The sequence below is a fragment of the Salmo trutta genome, chromosome 33, assembly GCF_901001165.1.
Source record: "Salmo trutta chromosome 33, fSalTru1.1, whole genome shotgun sequence".
Classification (NCBI taxonomy): Eukaryota; Metazoa; Chordata; class Actinopteri; order Salmoniformes; family Salmonidae; genus Salmo; species Salmo trutta.
Window position 1 is genome coordinate 10,955,659 of NC_042989.1, and position 20,252 is coordinate 10,975,910.

At 43.4% G+C, this 20,252-nt stretch overlaps 1 protein-coding gene across 4 annotated transcripts in view; it reads left to right on the forward strand.

Moving 5' to 3' along the window:
* LOC115172389 (disheveled-associated activator of morphogenesis 1) overlaps positions 1 to 18,765 on the forward strand; it is an 80,090-nt gene extending 61,325 nt beyond the window's left edge. For 3 of the 4 annotated variants that reach the window (XM_029729792.1, XM_029729791.1, XM_029729793.1), the window contains exons 8-26: positions 16 to 119; positions 230 to 296; positions 398 to 515; positions 1,124 to 1,262; positions 2,032 to 2,090; positions 2,216 to 2,403; positions 4,263 to 4,553; positions 5,006 to 5,113; positions 6,072 to 6,098; positions 7,479 to 7,576; positions 8,810 to 8,894; positions 10,562 to 10,668; positions 12,823 to 12,911; positions 14,492 to 14,660; positions 14,834 to 14,941; positions 15,616 to 15,676; positions 15,842 to 15,973; positions 17,146 to 17,316; positions 17,625 to 18,765. In XM_029729792.1, the coding sequence (XP_029585652.1) occupies positions 16 to 119; positions 230 to 296; positions 398 to 515; positions 1,124 to 1,262; positions 2,032 to 2,090; positions 2,216 to 2,403; positions 4,263 to 4,553; positions 5,006 to 5,113; positions 6,072 to 6,098; positions 7,479 to 7,576; positions 8,810 to 8,894; positions 10,562 to 10,668; positions 12,823 to 12,911; positions 14,492 to 14,660; positions 14,834 to 14,941; positions 15,616 to 15,676; positions 15,842 to 15,973; positions 17,146 to 17,316; positions 17,625 to 17,831 (2,328 nt within the window). In that variant the 3' untranslated portion in view covers positions 17,832 to 18,765. The remainder of the gene's footprint in view (positions 1 to 15; positions 120 to 229; positions 297 to 397; positions 516 to 1,123; positions 1,263 to 2,031; positions 2,091 to 2,215; positions 2,404 to 4,262; positions 4,554 to 5,005; positions 5,114 to 6,071; positions 6,099 to 7,478; positions 7,577 to 8,809; positions 8,895 to 10,561; positions 10,669 to 12,822; positions 12,912 to 14,491; positions 14,661 to 14,833; positions 14,942 to 15,615; positions 15,677 to 15,841; positions 15,974 to 17,145; positions 17,317 to 17,624) is intronic. The other variant, XM_029729794.1, reaches the window with a different exon arrangement.
* Positions 18,766 to 20,252: the final 1,487 nt, after the last annotated feature.

Here is a 20,252-nt window from a genome sequence, read left to right on the forward strand (position 1 = left end):
TACTGTACTCCACAGTCGAGCTTTGAGTTCAGAATTCACCTGCGATACGAGTTCCTTATGTTGGGCATCCAGCCGGTCATCGATAAACTGAGGTCCCACGACAACTCAACGTTAGACAGGTGAGTTAAGTCATAAACTGCGTGATTGTTATAGTACATTTCAGATCTAGGCCACACTGTCATACCCAACTGCAGTAGATTGTGTCTGACCACGAGATGTTGTCTTCCAGGCATTTGGACTTCTTTGAGATGCTGAGAAACGAGGATGAACTATCTTTGGCAAAACGCTTTGACACTGTGAGTAACATTGGTATTTACCTATACAGTACATGGAGTTTGCAATAGTCGTTTCTCTGTCTACTAGTTCTAATATCAACTTTTGGTTTTTGTTGTTGCAGGTGCACATTGACACAAAAAGTGCCACGCAAGTGTTTGAGCTCATAAAGAAGAAGATGAGCCACACAGATGCACACCCGCACTTTATATCTGTCTTACAGCACTGTCTCCTTATGCCTTGTAAGTGCCACCTACCTCCCGTCCGCCATTTCTTTAAAGTTGTTTGAGTTCGCCAAGACTCTTCAGGCCTCAACTTTTACATCTTTGAGAACTAGACTGTTTGGTTTCTCAGAGGGATCCAAAGTGGTTATATAGCAGTGTTTTTAGTGTATTTTAGAACGGCAGTAAAAATGATGTCCTCTCTAGGTAGTTTTAAATACCTGGAAATTATTGTTGGAATTCTGCTTATGTGAGGGGTTTCTCTCTAGAGCGGGTTCTGCCATTTGATAAGAACTTTCTACACTCTAGCGGAAATGTTTTTCCTACACATTGCTTTAGCTTTGTGTATGTTGTCCTGAGGGAGTTGACTTCAGCCTAATCTCTCCCCTTAGACTCTGTCCTTATTGTGTTGCTATGTGTATGATAGGATTTCATGGGCATAGATTTTGCCTAGTCCTAGACTAAGAACCATTCTCAATGGACAATCTCAATTAAACATGCTTTTTACTCCAGGACTAGACTTAGTTTGTGTCCAGAAAACCGGCCCTACATGTTTGTTGTTGCATATGCGTTGGCTGGCACAATCAAATGTTCCCTTAGGGTATTAATAAAGCGCTCTCTTCTCTCAGACAAGCGTAGTGGGAACACAGTGCATTACTGGCTCCTCCTGGACCGCATCGTCCAGCAGATCGTCCTGCAGAACGACAAAGGTCATGACCCTGATGTCACCCCCCTGGAGAACTTCAACGTGAAGAACGTGGTGCGAATGTGAGTGAGAGGAGAGGAACGAGAGAGGGGGGAAATGTTTTGACATGCCTGAGTTATGTCTGAGTCGGTTTGACGTTCTCCGCACGGCAGAGGACTGACTGTCTTCATCATAAATCTCCATGTGTTATTTAACATGCCACATTCCAGAAATGGCTTTAAACCCGAATATGGTGATCATGAATATAATCAATGCTGTATATTTATTCATGCGTTCATCTTATCCTGAGCTTAATACAGTGGCCATGATCAAAATCACTCTTGGTCCAGGTACTGTACATCACAAATATTACATGTAAAATATGTATGTCCTATTATCACTTTCGTTTTACAATCCTTTCAATACTATTTGTTGATTTAGCATGAATACCCTGATCCCTTAATACTTGCCAAAAATCAGCAAGCAGGTTTTACCAGGATTTTAATAATTCCTTTTTGAAAATATAATCCAGAATTAAAGCGCTTTGATCTGTTTTTTTGGATGAGGAAATCTGTGAAATGTAGAATTCCAAACACACATACACAAACATCAGTCAACCCCTTCAGCTGCCTCTTGCAAATCTCAATCTGACTCTGGGTAGGTTTAGAAGAAGTTTACAGGTTCCCTGTTGTCAACTCTGATCACCAATGACTTGTCTAATGAACCCTTGTTTATAACTAAGCCTATGCCTAGCCTCAGTGGGAGGTAATGCCTAGTGGGATGTTTAATACATCCCACTAGGCATTAATACATTTAATACATTTGATTAACCTCCTCTGTTCTTCTGCTCAGGCTGGTCAACGAAAATGAAGTCAAACAATGGAAAGAACAGGCCGAGAAAATGAGAAAAGGTACACACATTTCTGCTTTCTGGTTTCTATTAGTGATGGAACTGTCGGGAGGCAGACCTTTCTGTACTGTGTATCATCATACTGACGACTGCTCTGGTCTCGCCTGTTCTGGTCTGGTTTCTCAGAGCACCATGAGCTGCAGCAGAAGTTTGATAAGAAGGAACGCGAGTGTGAGGCCAAGACCCAGGAGAAGGAGGACATGATGCAGACACTGAATAAGATGAAGGAGAAGCTGGAGAAGGAGTCCAGCGAACACAAGCAGGTCAAGCAGCAAGTGGCCGAGCTCTCCGCCCGGCTGCATGACCTCAGCACTGTACGTTTGTTTGTTTAGATCTCTGTTTTAGCTCACAATGGGAATATCTTCCAAAAGTCCAAGGAAAAACATAGAAAATAGCATCACAAAATGCATTGCAATTTTATGTTACACAATCACATCTTTACACCTTACTCCTCCTTTTAGCTTTTACAATCTGGAATAAGGCAGGATGTTTTGTTTATAGTGCAGTGGTATATAAACAACAACATAGCCTGCTGTGTTGCGAATTCCTATGATCATTGTCATGCTAAACAACAACCATAGGAGTTGGCTATACAGCACAAACAGATCTGGGACCAGGCTAATGTCCTCTTTTCAAATGAAATCAAACTTTATTTGTCACATGCGCTGAATTCAACAAGTGTAGACCTTACCGTGAAATGCTTACTTACAAGCCCTTAACCAACAGTGTAGTTCAGGAAGAGTTAAGAAAATATTGACCAAATAAACTAAAGTAAAAAAGAATAAAAAGTAACACAATAAAATAACAATAACGAGGCTATATACAGGGGGTACCGAGTCAGTGTGCGGGGGTACAGGTTAGTTGAGGTCATTTGTACATAGGGGTGATAGGTAGGGGTGAAGTGACTATGCATAGTTAATAAACAGTGAGTAGCAGCAGTGTACAAAACAAATGGGGGGGTCAATGTAAATAGTCCGGTGGCCATTTGATTAATTGTTCAGCAGTCTTATGGCTTGGGGGTAGAAGCTGTTAAGGAGCCATTTGGTCCTAGACTTGGCGCCCCGGTACCGCTTGCTGTCCATGACTTGGGTGACTGGAGTCTCTGACAATTTTATGGGCTTTCCTCTGACTCTGCCTATTATATAGGTCCTGGATGGCCCCAGTGATGTACTGGGCCGTACGCACTACCCTCTGTAGCGCCTTACGGTCAGATGCCGAGCAGTTGCCATACCAGGCGGTGATGCAACCGGTCAGGATGCGCTTGATGGTGCAGCTGTAGAATTTTTTGAGGATCTGGGGACCCATGCCAAATCTTTTCAGTCTCCTGAGGGGGAAAGGTTTTATGTGCCCTCTTCACGACTGTCTTGGTGTGTTTGGACCATGATAGTTTGTTGGTGACGTGGACACCAAGGACATTGAAACTCTCGACCAGCTGTTAATGGGGGCCTGTTCGGCTTGCCTTTTTCTGTAGTCCATGATCAGCTCCTTTGTCTTGCTCACATTGAGGGAGAGGTTGTTGTCCTGGCACCACATTGCCAGTTCTCTGACCTTCCTATAGGCTGTCTCATCGTTGTCGGTAATCAGGTCTACCATCGTTGTGTCGTCAGCAAACTTAATAATGGTGTTGGAGTTGTGTTTGGCCACGCAGTCGTGGGTGAACAGGGAGTACAGGAGGGGACTAAGTACACACACCTGAGGGGCCAGAGTGTTGAGGATCAGCGTGGCAGACGAGTTGTTGCCTACCCTTACCACCTGGGGGCGGCCCGTCAGGAAGTCCAGGATCCAGTTGCAGAGGGAGGTGTTTAGTCCCAGGGTCCTTAGCTTAGTGATGAGCTTTGTGGACACTATGGTGTTGAATGCTGAGCTGTAGTCACTGAACAACTTTCTCACATAGGTGTTCCTTTTGTCCAGGTGTGAAAGGGCAGTGTGGAGTGCGATTGAGATTCCCCTTAGCCGTTCAGTTTAGGAGTGGATACACAGGATTTTTGATTACAGCACAGTTAGACATGAACAACAACATTGCCTTGTGATGTTCTTCCAAATCAATATATGTTGATTATAACTGCTCTAGCTAGTACAGAGTGCTTCTATGATTTCGATTATGTAACAGAAAATATTGTAATATATCCAGTACTAATTGAATGTACATCCCAATGTGCCCCATTTTTTTCAGAGGCCAAATCCAAGCGTTCCTGGTGGCCCTCCACTCATACCTGGGGCCCCTGGAGGTCCCATACCACCCCCTCCCATGCAGGCTGCCATGCCCCCACCCCCTCCACCACCCCCCGGGGGCATGCCTCCACCGCCACCCCCTCCACCCGGTGGACCTCCTCCTCCTCCAGGCATGGCTCCTCTTGGTCCCCCTCCTCCACCTGGAGCTCCCATGGGACCAGGGCTGAAAAAGAAGAACATCCCCCAGCCCTCCAACCCACTCAAGTCATTCAACTGGGCCAAGCTGGCTGAGGTCAGTGAGTTATGCTTAGTCAGACCGTAAAGGACTGCGTCCAAAATGGCACCCTATTCCCCATGAAGTGCACAAATTTTGACCAGAGCTCTATGGACCATGGCCAAAAGTAATGCACTTAATAGGGAATAGGCTGTCATTTTGGACAAAGCCAGTAATTACATTTTATGTGCATGTCTGTCTAGTACAGAGGGAGTGAGTGTTGTGCTGACGAGGCAGACAGAACAGAGGTTTTTGTAGCTACATCTCAGACTGTCCAGGGGGAATGAAGGATGAGGATTGCCTTTTTACCCAATGCTTTATCTCTTGCATTGTTTGCACAATGGCATGAAATCAATATCGCAAACCAGACCTAGACGTGTTTATATGTTGTTGTTGTAACCTCTAGAGTTCCAGGGGCGTGTGTATTGCTTTTACAGTCTTAGTTATGGATAGGAGCTGTTTTGTTGCAGAATAAGCTGGAGGGCACTGTGTGGACAGACATCGATGACATCAAGGTTTTCAAAATCCTGGACCTTGAGGACATCGAGAAGACCTTCTCTGCATACCAGAGACAGCAGGTACAGTTTAACACCTAAATACCAAAGTATTACTGTAGGGAAAAGGCATTTCAGTATATAGCAATTCATCCTTAAGGACAGGACACAAGACCTCGAATCACTTCTTAACAATTTGCATGTAACTACTTTGAGTGTTTCCATGGCCACCGACCATGCTGTTCCAACAAACACTTCTAGCTAGTGATAAACACATGCATGCCATTGCACTCTGTAACTGAATCCTTTCAGCAGCACTTCTCAACACATTGTCTGGAACTGGCTTAAAGGGCAATCAGGCCATTACAGAGCATTTTACTATAGCCTGATATGAGATCGGTTTGTGCTGTCTTGCCAACTCCTATGGTGACAATGACCATAAGGCTTGGCAAGGTAGCACAAACAGATCTGGGACCAGGCTAGCTTTTTTTTTTAGGTCCGTTCAATCGAATCATCTACCTTGTGAGTGTTCCCAGACGGAAGGAATGTTTGGAACAGGAAGTAGCCATGCTGATAACATGGTCCTTGGATAGTTTACTGATGCTGCATGAGAAGCGTGGCATATTTCATTAAGCCTCTATATATGTCCACAATGTCTACTGTAGTTCATTTGAAATCCTCCAGATATCACTTTTCCCATACCTTTTCCTTTAACCAACCTAATAAGACTGTGATTGGAAAGGTTAGACTAGGGCCCAATTCCCATGACTAACTGCCCCTTAAAAGTATAAATTAAGTTGCATCAAATTGAATTCCTTTTGTCGTATAAGGACTTTATGAATTTTAAGCCATGCTGTTTATGATGTGTCTGAACAAAGTTAAGTTGCATCTCTGACTCATGATTCCGCTTTTCCTCACAAACAAATGCATCACTGGCCGCTGAGCTGCCCCTGTATTTCACCATACATAGCCTACTGCACGCTTGTTGTAATTAATAATGAATGCCGAATCTTCCTTGCTTCCTGCCCACCCACCTGATTAGGACTTCTTAACAATGAACAATAACAAGGTGAGTAACCTCTGACCCCTCTGTTTACCCTGCTCTGCTTCTGTGACGCTTCTGTCTTGATGCTCGCTACCGTCCTTCATCGTATGCTGCTCTCTCTCTTTCTCGCTCTCTCTCTCCTTGTCTCTGTTCTGTTTATGTCTATGGGGATCGTGTGTCCGTAGGTGAAATACTTGTGAAAGCCATGTCTTCCTGCAGCCTCGATCTCTGTGTTTCTGTGGATTTATTCTTTCAATCAAGACTTTTGGAATATACTGTACTTCTAAACACACCAACATGATGTTTGAATGAACTGTTTTATTGGTTATCATTTCAAGATGTTTCTGAACATAATTAGCCAAATTGGTTTTGTGGCACGCAGTCAATTCTGCAAGCAGCTGGAGTCTTGCAACTATAAAAAAGTGCCAGATCTCCGTTTTCCAAAAACAAATCTCTCCTGTATTCTTGGGGTGAAGCAATTGATCGCCAAACACACTATTTCACACAGCCTGTTTCACAGCTGTCCTCCATTTGGCAGTTTCAAATACTGACCCAGTCAAAGGAACAATTTGCTGTTTTATGTTCATACTGTGTGTCTCCTGTGCATCCTGGGCTTTTGTTAGGGTTTATGGTGCGTGCATATGGGTATCGTGTCTAGTCTTTGTATGTGCGTGTGCGTGTGCGTGCGCGTGTGTGTGTGTGTGTGTCTGTTTTGTGGTCTGGTTACTATGTACCATAGTTTTTAATATGTGACAGCAGGTGGTGAAATGGAAGAGGCCTTAAAAACACTTGTTCCTATTGCCGTTGATCAACAGCTAAACTCTATGCAGGTGTGAGTCAGCCACAGCCCTCCACCTAGCATAGCATGGGGCACTGTTATTCCTGGATCTTATTCATTACGCACAAATTTGAATTCTGACTGAGACAGGCAATGACTGCTTGGGTTTGTACAATAGGAAATAGGAAACACACATTAGGAAACACACTTTTTTTTTTACGTTGCAAAATATTTTTCTACATGTGCCCTAATGAATATAACCCTGGTGTATTAGGTGTGGCTCTTCCTCCCAGAGAGAGTATCATTAAGGTCATGTAGTCACAAGCATTTGCTGCGTTCAGCAAATACTACATCCAAAAGTGCTTAAGTATGATGAATGATTTACAATTGGGTGTTTATTAAACAGTAAAGCTGTCTAAATCTAGCTTGATGTTAGAGAGTATAATTGAAGGTCATGTACAGTAGTACAACAAAAATTTGCTGTTTTCTGCTTACTAGCCTCCGTCCCAAAGTGCCTTAGTGTGATAAATTATACAATATTGTGTTTACATGAACGGAATGTGAAGTTCAGCTAATTACGGTTCATGTTCAAATTCTTCCTTCCCTCCCAAATGTTCTCCTTCCAGAAAGAGTCCGAAGACGATACGGTGACCTCCAAGAAGGTCAAGGAGCTGTCAGTCATCGACGGTCGCAGAGCCCAGAACTGTAACATCCTCCTCTCTCGGTTAGTATTTGACCTTTCTACCCCATGACATCATTGCAGAAGTATGTCCTACTTATATTAGTGGGGATCACTTATTGTGATTGTATCCATCTGATGGGTGCTTGAAATGTCTTTTTCCACACACATACATGTACGTGTACAAACACACACACACTTAATTTGTTAACGTACACAGCCAAGTTACATTCAATTCGTATTTAATCTACCATTTCAGCAATTCTGTATTTACATCAACTTTGACTCAAGTTGAGAGAGAATTTTTCATATTTGACAATGTGTTTAAACATCAAGTGCAGCCAAGAATAATATATGTACTTTGTAACGGGATGATGTTGGCCAGGAACTATTTTCTGTTTCGTTACTGTCATCCCTGGTCTCCATGGCAGCAACCACAAACAGAGGCCTGTGTCCTTTCTACTAAGTTAATTTCATGTAACTAGCCTTCTCAATTTAAACACTGTAAATGAAACCTGAAAGTTTAAGGGATTCAGCTATTTTGATTGCTTCCTGTATTTAAAGTCTCATTCAGTATTTGTGGTTTATGAACAGCGGTTCATTCCTTTTTTCGAACTTGCAGACCTGAAAATATTTTATTTCTGCAAAGTGGTATCAATTATGCATTAACAAGCCTTTTCAGACTTAGCCAACACTTTGAATAAGGCTAATATGTACATTTGTTTAATAAAATTGACATGACTGAATCTTAATTGCTCTGTCATTAGTGTGTGCCTAAATCAGGTATTCGGACTGTGAGAAGTCCTGTCAGAAAGCACCGTGGTCTGCTGTGGTAGGCTAGGGCTTCAGGCTCAGATGATGACTGTGCTTGTTTGCCAATGGAGCTTTTCAAAGAGCAGAACCACCGGGCTTTCTGCCACCTGCTCTCTCTGGCTGGCTGGCTCTTTCTAATAGCTGTGACTTAAAATATTGACTCTGTTTCTGCAACCGCTGAATGTGCGGCACACGATATTAAGTTCTGGACTTTACTTTCTTTTTAACTGACACTTAGTGCTTTTCAAAATGGATACTAACTGATAATTGTTTGAGGTGACACATGTAGAACAGTACATTACATAATAGGAATGCATTTTACATTACTTTTGAAACGAAAAGTAAACACACCAATAACAAGGCATTAACTGGTACAACTGGTCAAACTGGTGCCCTCTCTTGTTGACCATTTAGAACCGGTGAATAGTAGTCCTCTGTGGTAATGCTGATGCTGTTGTGTTGCAGGCTGAAGCTGACCAATGAGGAGATCAAGAGGGCCATCCTGACTATGGACGAACAGGAGGATCTGCCCAAAGACATGCTGGAGCAGGTGGGCCCTCCTCTCTCATTCATGCAGCATGTAGCCCTCTTCTCTACTGTAGCGGCTTAATGGCTTTATACCATATAGCAGGTCCCAATTCCCATCCGATCCATCAAATTTATTTATAAAGCCCTTCTTACATCAGCTGATATCTCAAAGTGCTGTACAGAAACCCATCCTAAAACCCCAGACAGCATGCAATGCAGGTGTAGAAGTACGGTGGCTAGGAAAAACTCCCTAGAAAGGCCAGAACCTAGGAAGAAACCTAGAGAGGAACCAGGCTATGAGGGGTGGCCAGTCCTCTTCTGGCTGTGCCGGGTGGAGATTATAACAGAACATGGCCAAGATGTTCAAATGTTCATAGATGACCAGCAGGGTCAAATAATAATAATCACAGTGGTTGTCGAGGGTGCAACAAGTCAGCACCTTAGGAGTAAATGTCAGTTGGCTTTTCATAGCCAATCATTCAGAGTACCTCTACCGCTCCTGCTGTCTCTAGAGAGTTGAAAACAGCAGGTCTGGGACAGGTAGCACGTCCGGTGAACAGGTCAGGGTTCCATAGCCGCAGGCAGAACAGTTGAAACTGGAGCATCAGCACAACCAGGTGGACTGGGGACAGCAAGGAGTCATCAGGCCAGGTAGTCCTGAGGCATGGTCCTAGGGCTCAGGTCCTCCGAGAGAGAGAAAGAAAGAATTAGAAAGAGCATACTTAAATTTACACAGGACACCGGATAAGACAGGAGAAATAATCCAGATATAACAGACTGACCCTATCCCCCCGACACATAAACTACTGCAGCATAAATACTGGAGGCTGAGACAGGAGGGGTCGGGAGACACTGTGGTCCCGTCCGACGATACCCCCGGACAGGGCCGAACAGGCAAGATAACCCCACCCATTTTGCCAAAGCACAGCCCCAACGCCACTAGAGGGATATCTTCAACCACCAACTTACCATCCTGAGACAAGGCCGAGTATAACCCACAAAGATCTCCGCCACGGCACAACCCAAGGGGGGGCGCCAACCCAGACAGGAAGATCACAATCCATCCCCCTAACCCTTCGATGTTTGCAGATCTGAAGGGTCTGGATAGGTATAAGCAGCTTCCACCATTTTGCTTCCACCTTACAGGTGATGCTTTGATGACGACTAATTGATGACATGTAACCATCAAACTCTGCATTTTTGTTACAGTTTGTCACGTTTTCTTCCTTCCTCATCCCCAGTTAAACTTTTCTCAAAACCACTGAGCCTTCATGTTCTTTGTCGCCCCATAATTATGACGGTGACTAGGTGAAATACTATAGTCATTTCAAATAGATGTGAGAGTACTTGAAGGATAATCCAGTTTTATAAGACTTTTCATTGCTGTTGCTTTAGGGACCTAAATAAATAAAAGCTGAAGTGTTCACGGGGACTGGGTTAGTGACGGATTGGAGTATTTGTAGTGGTGGGGCACGGCCCGGCTCGGATGGTGTAGGTTATTTAGCAAGGGTTTATAGGATCTGAATGCTGTCTTTACTTAGTAAGGTGGAAACTCGCCTTGCCTTACATTTTGCGCCAGAAAGCTCACCACACATTAACTATCACAGTGAATCTATATGGGGATTAGCATGTGTATGTACAAGATCTCTCTTGGTAACGGTCTTCTACCCCTGTTGTGTTCCTGTCCAGCTGCTAAAGTTTGTCCCAGAGAAGAGTGACGTGGATCTCCTGGAGGAGCACAAGCATGAGCTGGACCGCATGGCCAAAGCTGACCGCTTCCTCTACGAGATGAGCAGGTACGGACTTCGTTTCGGTATCATAATACAAAATTGGTACTGTTACAATGTGTATCACTACATTCCCCATATTAGTCACTAGCCACATGATGTTATTTTGTTGTTGATATACTGGAAAATACTCAGGTGCTCTTGGATGACAAGGGAAGTTGACTTAAAAACGACTTCTTCATTGTTAACATGTAGTCTTCATCAGGGACTTTTGCCATTGTCGGTTTCCTGTAACAACATGTTCTGTGTTTATAGTATAGTATCACCCTGAAGAAGGCACAGTGGGGCCGAAACGTTGGTGTTTTACCCAATAAATTACTGGGAGTTAATACATATGGAGTGTGTGACTCTTTGTTTTATAGCTTACAGTTTATTCGCCGTTAGTCAGCACCTCTACACTAAATCATTTTTTCTGGGTTCGCGCCAGTTCATGCTTTTTATAGTATTGTAATAAAATGTCAGGAATTGAGACCGATCATTGGGCGGATTCGGTAATGCTCGTCTATGGCCCATGACTTGAATGGTGAGGGAGGAGCGCCCTTCTCAAATGAACAGTAATCTGCGCCTCTCGGTTTTGTTGTCAACAAGGCAGAATCGTGTATCGTCCTGAAACATACAACATCTCTTTTCCATACAATATGTTAGAATTTTGTTAGGCTTTGAATGGGGCACCTAGCTCATGCCTGGAGGCAGCCCGGTTCCAAAACGAATGCAATCGACTTTCACCCAGTGCAAAACACACCTACCCGGGCGCCCGGGCCAGATTAATCGAATCCCCTCATTGTTTTATGACACCAAGAGCATATGTAATCAGCATGACACAGTGACACATGCTAGCTGGATGTCAACGTCTTTTTAACACAAATCTCTTTGGCATATCTAACTGCTGAGGGTCATCACTCCCAGACTTTAAAAATGTGCCAGTGAAGGTCATTGTTCCTGTGAGGGTTTGGGGAGTGTAGAAGGATTGGGATCGTTCTTTAGTAAATCAAATTAACAGCACTGCATTTGGCCCTGTTTAGGTCAAATAGATGCTCTCCATTTAATTCACTATGGACTATATTTACGAGATTCAGCCCCCAAACTGCTTAGTTTTTTTTTGTGGTGGCAGGTAGCCTAGTGGTTAGAGCATTGGGACAGTAACCAAAAGGTCACTCGTTTGAATCCCTGAGCCAACAAGATGAAAAATCTTTCAGTGCCATTGAGCAAGGCACTTTATTGCTCAAGGGACTTAATTGCTCAATGTCCACTCTCTGAGGGTGTCTCAGGGGGAGTTGGCATATGCAAAAAAAACATTTCCATTTCAAACCATGTGTAACAAGACAAACAAGCACCCACCAAATTATGATGACTAGTAATATTATGTTTTAAGTATAATATGTGAGTGAGTAAATTGTTTATTTCTTTGGATTATTCTTTACCATGAGTCACTGTCTACAAGCTAAGGGGGAGGCTGTGGTCGAGGGGGAGGCTGGTGTGTAGGTGGCGGCAGGCAGCTGAACTTTCCATGTACCTCATATTGTTCATGAATTAATATGAAGCCCCCCTGGGGAGACATTCTCGGCTCGCGCAGCAGCAAAGAACGAAACCCCAGGGATAGGGCTCACTGTTTTAATAGTTCTCGCTTTAATGAGCATTCTGTGTTACAAATGAAGATTGAATTAGTAGATTACAGGAAGGGAAAAATGTGCAGGTTCTGATGTACAAGTGTAGCACCAGCACCATTTTTTCCATGATGTATCAAGCCGTTTACTATGGGAATAGAGACTTCCTTCCAGGATCTGGCGACGTTTGTGTTTTGGCTTCCTGAAAACATTGTAGCCATGGAAACAGCGTTTGGGCAGGGAGAAGGAAAGGAGCTTCTTTATTAAATGTGCTCTGAGTTTTCCATGTTGGGTATTTAATCCAGTAAGATCATTTGTAAAAGATGTTGCAAAGATGTTGTTTTTTGTCTGGTCACAAAACCTCAGAATGAGGTCAAGGTCATTAAACGCCTGTGTTGATCAAATGTATGAACAAAACCAAAAAAAAAACTGTCTTTCTATTCAAAGTTCATGCCCTTCATTTAGGACGTCATATCATATTACACAACCGTTTCAGTGAAGTGGAGTGTTGTATCTATGTAAACTCTAATGAACCTTTTCACTTCGAACTACAATACAGGATCAACCATTACCAGCAGAGGTTGCAGTCCCTCTACTTCAAAAAGAAGTTTGCTGAAAGAATCGTCGAAGTCAAACCTAAAGTTGAAGGTAGGATTTTCTTTACAATGTTCCATGCTCAAATGATCTACCTTTAAACCATTTTAATAACTGGTTGGACTGTGGAGTCAAATGTAATCATACTGTAATGAGAAATGCTGGCAATACTCAAAGCCTGCAGATATAATGCTTTCTAAGGTGTTAAAGGTACACTATATATACAAAAGTATGTGGACACCCCTTCACATTAGTGGATTTGGCTATTTCAGCCACACCTGTTGCTGGCAGGTGTATTAAATCGAGCACACAGCCATGTGATCTCCATTGACAAACATTGGCAGTAGAATGGTCTTACTGAGGAGCTCAGTGACTTCCAATGTGGCACTGTCGTAGGATGCCACCTTTCCAACAAGTCAGTTCATCAAATTTCTGTCCTGTTAAAGCTGCCCTGCTCAACTGTAAGTGCTGTTATTGTGAAGAGCAACAACGGCACAGCCGCGAAGTGGTAGGCACACAAGCTCATAGAATGGGGCCGCTGAGTGCTGAAGCGTGTAAAAATAGTCTGTCCTCAGATGCAACACTCACTACCGAGTTCCAAACTGCCTCTGGAAGCAAAATCAGCACAAGAACTGTTAGTTGGGAGCTTCATGAAATGGGTTTCCATGGCCGAGCAGCCGCACAGAAGCCTAAGATCACCATGCGCAATGCCAAGCGTCGGCTGGAGTGGTGTAAAGCTCGACGCCATTGGACTCTGGAGCACTGGCAATGTGTTCTCTGGAGTGATGAATCACGCTTCACCATCTGGCAGTCCGACGGATGAATATGGGTTTGGCGGATGCCAGGAGAACTCTACCTGTCCAAATGCATAGTGCCAACTGTAAAGTTTGGTGGAGGAGGAATGGTCTGGGGCTGTTTTTCATGGATCGGGCTAAGCCCCTAAGTTCCAGTGAAGGGAAATCTTAACGCTACAGCATACAATAACATTGTAGGAGCATGACAATGCCCCCGTGCACAAAGCAAGGTCCATACAGAAATGGTTTGTCGAGATCAGTGTGGAAGAACTTGACTGACCTGCACAGAGCCATGACCTCAACCCCATCAAACACCTTTTGGGATGAATTGTAACGCTGACTGCGAGCCAGGCTTTATCGCCCAACATCAGTGTCCGACCTCACTAATGCTCTTGTGGCTGAATGGAAGCAAATCCCCGCAACATTGTTCCAACATCTAGTGGAAGCCTTCCCAGAAGAGTGGAGGCTGTTATAGCAGCAAAGGGGGGACCAACTCCATATTAATGCCCATGATTTTGGAATGAGATGTTCGAAGAGCAGGTGTCCACATACTTTTGGTCATGTAGTGTATAGGGAATAGGATGCCATTTGGGATTCAACCAATGTCTTTTGGGGTGGCAGGTAGCTTAGTGGTTAGAGCATTGGGCCAGTAGCTGAAAGGTTGCTAGATCAAATCTCCGAGCTGACCAGGTCAAAATCTGTCGTTCTGCCCCTTAACAAGGCAGTTTAACCCACTATTCCTAGGCCGTCATTGTAAATAAGAATTTGTTCTTAACTGACTTGCCTAGTTAAATAAAGGTTAAATAAAAATGTATCCTCGTAACTTCTTCCTCTCCCCAGCTCTAACCAGGGCCTCTAAAGAGATGCTGCAGAGCCGCAACCTCAAGCAGCTTCTGGAAGTGGTCCTGGCCTTTGGAAACTACATGAACAAGGGCCAGAGGGGAAACGCCTATGGCTTCAAAGTGTCCTCACTCAACAAGATCGCTGACACCAAGTCCAGCATTGACAAGTAAGAAATGGTTTGGTTTGAGACTTTTTTTATTTATCATATCTATATCTATATCTCGATATCCCATTGATATGAAAAATGTCTTGTACATAGGAGACCTGTCCAAATGACACAACTCTAAGTTTAAAAGAGAGTGATGTTGTGTGTGATGTATATGCTGTTTGTGTTTGTAGGAACATTACTCTGCTGCATTACCTGATCACCATCCTGGAGCAGAAGTATCCCAAAGTGGCTGTGTTCCAGGAGGAGCTTCAGAGTGTTCCAGAGGCAGCTAAAGTCAAGTAAGAACTTCTGCTAAGGATGACTGAATCAGAACCCCCCTCCACCCCCATCACACACACACGCACTACCGATACTGTTTCATAAACCTAAGTTGCTTTCATGTCTGTGTAGTAATTGTGTGTAATTAACCTTGTAACAACAGTGTAAAAGTTGAGTCTTCCTCTAAGCCAAATTGATGGTGCCTAACTATAAGTGGAAAAGGTGAAAGGTTAAGACCGTATTGCTGTGTGTGTTGCCTTACAAATCGTGTTTACAGAGAGGGTCAAAGGTCATATTTATATTGTCTAGATTTGTCAGAGGCACAGGTTGTCCTTATTGCCCCTAATTCAAAAGTGTGAACTGTGAACCCTAGAACCTTTGGTAGGTCAAGGTGTTTCCTGTCTTACCAGAAGAAAGTAATAGTATAGCAGACAGCATAATCCATAGATTTAGGGAAACCTAAAACAGTAAGAAAACATGTTGCAAATAAAGATAATCTAAGTTAGTTTCTGTTAAAACCTAGTGAACCCTGAATCTAATTCTTTCCTGAGTGAGAAGGGAGGAAGTTGAGTTTTATTGTCTCACATTTTATGTCTCTAAGTTGTAGCTTGATTGGAGCACAGGTGGTTTGTAATTGCTTCATGTGAATAAACTCTAGTCCCTCTCTTTCCCTTTCCTCTCCTCTCATCCATAGTATGACAGAGCTGGAGAAAGACATCAACAATCTGCGCTCTGGTCTGAAGAGTGTGGAGATGGTGAGTGGCCATTTTCTATTGGTTTCCCTTAATGAAGCTACACATGATATCACAGGCAGTGTAATTAGGCTTACACTCCTCTACCAAGGGCATGGTACTGTGCTCTTGTGTTGTGGGTTATATGATGGCAATCATGTAATTCTCCTGTAATGCTGTTCCCTGTAGGAGCTGGATTTCCAGAGAGGTCTTCCTCAGGTTTCCGGGGATAAGTTTGTGTCTGTGGTGAGCCATTTCATCACTGTGGCCAGCTTCAGCTTTTCAGAGGTGGATGATTCTCTGACTGAGGCCAAGGAGCTGGTGAGAACGGGGGGCAGAGGGCTGGGGGCCATGCTGTCTGTCTGTCTGTCTGTCTGTCTGTCTGTCTGTCTGTCTGTCTGTCTGTCTGTCTGTCTGTCTGTCTGTCTGTCTGTCTGTCTGTCTGTGAGGACAAAGCCCTTCAGACTACGGCAACTTGACAGGAACACTCATGGGTACACTCAATATGGGTGTTGGTTCACCCACCACAGAACACTGACTTAAATGGGAATGTATATTCTAGTAGTTGTATTTCTATGGGGTTGGGGTTGTGTTGTCCATCCTTCCCCTCCTCTCCACAACTAGGAGCTATAAAAATAATAATAGATGGGCATCGCAAATCCTGTAACATGATCCTTGGCCACATAACCAAGTAGGTAGCACACAGTCTTCTTACTGCAGCTTTGAAGTCACCTTTTAAAGATCGAAACAACCCATATATTTGGAAATGCTATGTCTCGTGTTTCACTGTATTTCAAGGACTTAATAACTCGAGTACAGTATGTTAAAGGCTTACAGTCTACCTGTTTGGACATTGGAACCTCTGAATATAGGCAGTTAGTGTTTAACTAAGATGAATATAGGCAGTTAGTGTTTAACTAAGATGGGTCAAGGCTATCAGTTTCAAAGGCGTGGTTTCCCCCGATTTCCCCCCCCCCCCGTGCCATGTGGAATATATTTTATACATGTGCAGGGGATAGAGGGTTATTTATGTGTCAAATTACACTTTATAATGGCAGGGAGGAGGACACTGTCTCTGTTGGGATTAGACCCTGGGTCAAATACTTTTTGAAATCTTTCAAATATTGAGTGTTTGCCCTTCCCTATCTGGAGTGCCAGGTGAACATTTGCAACCGTTCTGTTGTGCCAGACAAGCTCAATCAAGCCAAGATAAAGTATTAGTTATGATTTCAAATAGTATTTAAACCCAGGTGTGATGTGGGGTAGGTTCTGTTTTAAAGCTAGATTAATCAACCAGGCAACAAGGTCTCACACATTCATCCCTAGTGTATCACTGAAAGAATGTTCACCTACATTCACACTGAATCACCTGTGACACACAGACTGCATTTCATTACATCTTGATGAAGGATCACAGATACTCCTTTTTCTTTCCAGGAAAGGCAGTTTGACCATCTTGAAGTACTTGGTGTCTAACTTTGTTTTCTCTCCAGTTTCTGAAGGCAGTGCAGCATTTCGGGGAGGATGCAACCCGTATGCAGCCAGACGAGTTCTTTGGAATCTTCGACCAATTCCTGCAGGCGTTCGCTGACGCTAAGCAGGAGAATGAGAACATGCGCAGACGCAAGGAGGAAGAGGAACGACGGGCCCGCATGGAAGCACAGGTTAGATTGTTAAGATTGTCTATCTCCAACCACAACACTAGAGAGAGTCACCTATGGTCACCATTTCACCACCCATTCATTATGTAACAATTATTACAAATGGGTATCAAACTAGTGTTTGTGAGATTACACAATACGCAAGCTACTCTTGACCTAGTCACACTGAAATGTGTGTAGGTCAAGAGTAGTGCTCATTTACTCAGTATTGTAAATGAGCACTACTCTTGTACTGCTCATTTACTCAATACACCAAATACAATGCTACTGTAAGTGTGAGTCACTAAGTTCCTCCTGTTTTGTCCCCTCAGCTGAAGGAGCAGAGGGAGAAGGAGCGCAAGGCCAAGAAGGCAAAGGAGAACTGTGAGGAGGACGGTGAATTCGACGACCTCGTTTCAGCCCTGCGCTCCGGGGAGGTGTTCGATAAGGACTTGTCCAAGATGAAACGCAACCGCAAACGCGCCAACTCATCAGCTGAGACCAGCAGGGAGCGACCCGTCACCAAACTGAACCTCTGAAACAACTGACAACTGATCCTGTCTTACTGGAGCTAAGCTATGCTGCCCTCTGGTGTCCTGGCATGAGCCTAGTGCCCCCAGTTTTGGGAGTGGACAGAACTCACTTCTAAAACGGAACTGAGCAGGAAAGGTGGTGGACAGACCTCTACTTACTCTTCTGCTACTCAAGCAACAATAACCCAGAGCTTGTGTCCGTCTGGAAACAGACATATAAGATATTACCTCCTCTGAAAACCATGAACTATGGATAAGGAGTGACTCTCTAAGCTATTTGTGTTAATTGCCAAAACCTACACTTTTAAAATGCTGTGCTCTGAATGACAGTTTTTCTCATGTTGTGGATGGGACACTTTTTTTAATAGCATAGGGCTCTTGCCCTGGAGTACGACAGTCCTCTTGACCCTTCCTACCGGCAAAAATGAGCAGGAAGTGGAATGGAAAGCCAGGGGTCACACACACACACCGGCTGCGATACATTTCCTCTTTTAAATGGGAGAAAGTGGAACATCTTTCCTGCTATTGTGTTCAGTCAGTCAGACACCTCTAGAGAGTATAGTAGAGGATGCCAACCCCATGCACAGTGTCTCTTGAAGCACAATCCAACATGTATGAATTACGTTTTTGAGATAACAAGAAACACATTTTGATACTGTTTTTATCACAATTTTGCAAGACCTAATATAGATATTTAAAACCAAATCAAAGATGCAATATTACCATTTTATTAGAGCCTATAACTTTCATCTATAAAATACTCCATTAGAACTGAAATATACAGTATTGTAGAAGAGTAGGACATAATTTTAGGCCTGCTGACTTGAAAAGACAGTGTCACCGTTTCTATATTATTCGAAGAGTTACCAAAAATAATTGCTCTTCCTCTGGTCATCCTAACACACTGAGGATATCAGTCTGGAAACTATTCAGCCCAACATGTTTGAGTTTTGTTTTTGTGTTTTGTGTTCATTACTGCCATGTACCGTACCAGTCAAAAGTTTGGACACACCTACTCGTTCAAGTGCATTTCTTTATTTTTACTATTTTCTACATTGTAGAATAATAGTGAAGACGTCAAAACTATGAAATAACACATATAGAATCATGTAGTAAGCAAAAATATGTTAAATAAATCAAAATATATTATACAGTTTTGATTCTTCAAAGTAGCCACCCTTTGCCGTAAATGACAGCTTTGCACACTCTTGGCATTCTCTCAACCAGCTTCATGAGGAATGCTTTTCCAAAAGTCTTGAAGGAGTTCCCACATATGCTGAGCACTTGTTGGCTGCTTTTCCTTCACTCTGCGGTCCAACTCATCCCGAACCATCTCAACCGTGTTGAGCTCGGGTTGTGGATTGTGGAGTCCAGGTCATCTGATGCAGCACTCCATCACTCTCCTTGGTCAAATAGCCCTTACACAGCCTGGAGGTGTGTTTTGATCATTGTCCTGTTGAAAAACAAATGATAGTCCCACTAAGCCCAAACCAGATGGGATGGCGTATCGCTACAGAATGCTGCGGTAGCCATGCTGGTTAAGTGTGCCTTGATTTCTAAATAAATCACAGACAGTGTGACCAGCAAAGCACCACGGCACCATCACACCTCCTCCTCCATGCTTCACGGTGGGAACCACACATGCGGAGATCATCCGTTCACCTACTCTGCGTCTCACAACCAAAAATCTTGAATATGGACTCATCAGACCAAAGGACAGATTTCCACCGGTCTAATGTCCATTGCTTGTGTTTCTTGGCCCAAGCAAGTCTTTTCTTATTATTGGTGTCCTTTAGTAGTGGTTTCTTTGCAGCAATTCGACCATGAAGGCCTGATTCACGCAGTCTCCTCTGAACAGTTGATGTTGAGATGTGTCTGTTACTTGAACTCAGTGAAGCATTTATTTGGACTGCAATCTGAGGTGCAGTTAACTCTGACCTTATCCTCTGCAGCAGAGGTAACTCTGGGTCTTCCTTTCATGTGGCGGTCCTCATGACAGCCAGTTTCATCATAGCGCTTGATAGTTTTTGCGGCTGCATTTGAAGAAACATGCAAAGTTCTTTAAATGTTACGCATTGACTGACCTTTCTCTTTGCTTATTTGGGCTGTTCTTGCCATAATATGGACTTGGTCTTTTACCAAATAGGGCTATCTTCTGTATACCACCCCTACCTTGTCACAAAACAACTGATTGGCTCATACGCATTAAGAAGGAAAGAAATTCCACAAATTAACTTTTAAAAAGGCACACCTGTTAATTGAAATGAATTCCAGGTGACTACCTCATGAAGCTGGTTGATAGAATGCCAAGAGTGTCATCAAGGCAAAGGGTGGCTACTTTGAAGAATCTCAAATATAAAATATATTTGATTTGTTTAACACTTTTTTTTGGTTACTACATCATTCCATATATGTTATTTAATAGTT